At 27.9% G+C, this 1,614-nt stretch overlaps 2 protein-coding genes across 2 annotated transcripts in view; both read right to left on the bottom strand.

The window, feature by feature from the left end:
• Positions 1–878: 878 nt before the first annotated feature.
• Positions 879–1,606, bottom strand: LOC100569009. Its single transcript, XM_016804045.2, has 4 exons — positions 1,442–1,606; positions 1,195–1,371; positions 1,017–1,121; positions 879–958 (listed from the first exon to the last, which is right to left on the bottom strand). Exons 1-4 carry the CDS (start codon positions 1,458–1,460, stop codon positions 879–881), a joined length of 381 nt encoding a protein of 126 aa, XP_016659534.1. The 5' UTR covers positions 1,461–1,606.
• Positions 1,567–1,614, bottom strand: part of LOC107883636 — a 3,816-nt gene continuing 3,768 nt past the window's right edge. The window contains exon 4 of the mRNA XM_016804044.2: positions 1,567–1,574. Coding sequence (XP_016659533.1) covers positions 1,567–1,574 — 8 coding nt within the window. The remainder of the gene's footprint in view (positions 1,575–1,614) is intronic.

Raw genomic sequence — 1,614 nt, 5'->3', positions numbered from 1 at the left:
GAAACTAGTACAACAATCGCTATCCAGGGACTTGACGTGGCCCAATTAAAGCTGAAATAAATCGTGTAACTGGAATATTCGATGAAAATTCATTACCAAATCATGGAACATATATTTCAGATTTAAACTCACGTTTGGAGATCATTGAAGGCAAAAATATCAAGAAAACTTAATTTTATTTAATATACTTACTAAATAGTTAAATATATGAAAAATTGAAGTACAATATCAGTCGACCTGTATACTTCATTGTATGCGGTAGTCCTCTGTCAGTGATATAAATATTTACAATAATTTAATAAAACCTGTAATTATGTCGTCGGCTATCGTAGAGGTCCAATGCATTCTTGGAGTAAAAAATAAATATTTTATTAAAGAAATGTCTATAGTCGACACAGCAACATGGGCAACTCAACACTGGATTTTTAAAAATTCAAAAACTATGCAAGACAACAAGAGTCGAAAAACTAACAAGTGGCTGGAACATAACTATCATAAACTAACTATAGAATATGGTGATGTTGAATATGAAGAATTAAGTAGAATATTGAACTCATTAAAATTCACCTGCATTTATGTCAAAGGCGAACAGAAAAAACAGATGCTCGCAGAATTTATACCTCAAGTCGCACTAATCAACATCGAAGACCTTGGATGTCCACGTTTGGATCAAATTTGTGACGAAGAAACCTTACCTTGCTGTATTTTTCATATGGAATTCAATCCAAAACAATGTACATTCTATAAAGTATTTGCTATAAGGAAATGGTTTATAAATAATTCTTAAAAATTGTTATTATAATATGTACATTTTATTTAATAAACATAATAATAATATTATATATTTTAACAATTGTTTTTTTTATTTTATTTATATGCTAACATAATATAGGTACAAGTATAATAGCCGCCAAGTCCACATAAAAATCTTCTGTCTGAACATGATACACTAGTGAATCTGGAAAAAAAAAAATGATATTAAATAAAAATATATTATATGAATGTAGTATATTTACCTGTGTCAGTGTACATAAGCTTAATTCTATCTCCATAATGTTTCTGCATGACATTATAGTGGTAATCATACATTAACGTTTTGCTAATATCTAATACAGCAAATCCTGCAAATAATAAATATATATTAATAAATGTAATTATAAGTGTACATTATATAATTTAAAAAAGTATATTTACCAATATATATAGGTTTGTCAAATTTTATAATTTTGTTCTCAAGCGTTACAGCGTTAAGGTTCTCGTTGTAATTTGTGCAGTGTTTAAATGTACACTTATTAATCAATTTTTGTAACCTCCTCTCACATGACACCAACTCCATCTTCATTTCCTTCCTTTTAGACTGCATTGTTTTACCTAGAAAATCAAACACAAAATATCAGTAAAAATGTTTATATACATATTATTATATAATAAAGTTGCATACCAAATACAGCGTTATTCATAAGTTTAAAAAAGTCCTTCTCAAACGCATTCTTCGCCTTTTTCCTCAACTCTGTGTTTAATTCTATATATTTGGCTAACCAGTCAGACTGGTTAAACTGAATAACCCTATGTACCTATAAAAAAATTATTACAATCTGTTTAAAATCTTATAAA

Source organism: Acyrthosiphon pisum, unplaced genomic scaffold, assembly GCF_005508785.2.
Source record: "Acyrthosiphon pisum isolate AL4f unplaced genomic scaffold, pea_aphid_22Mar2018_4r6ur Scaffold_20839;HRSCAF=22282, whole genome shotgun sequence".
NCBI lineage: Eukaryota > Metazoa > Arthropoda > Insecta > Hemiptera > Aphididae > Acyrthosiphon > Acyrthosiphon pisum.
Note: the sequence above shows the minus strand (reverse complement) of the source record. Positions and strands in the feature narration are given on the sequence as shown.

What these genes read in the sequence shown, in the direction of transcription:
- LOC100569009 (XM_016804045.2), bottom strand. An exon ending in TGACAAACCTATATATATTG is followed by an intron (nt 1,122 to 1,194) that starts GTAAATATACTT and finishes TATTATTTGCAG; the next exon opens with GATTTGCTGTATTAGATATT. An exon ending in GCTTATGTACACTGACACAG is followed by an intron (nt 959 to 1,016) that starts GTAAATATACTA and finishes TTTTTTTTCCAG; the next exon opens with ATTCACTAGTGTATCATGTT.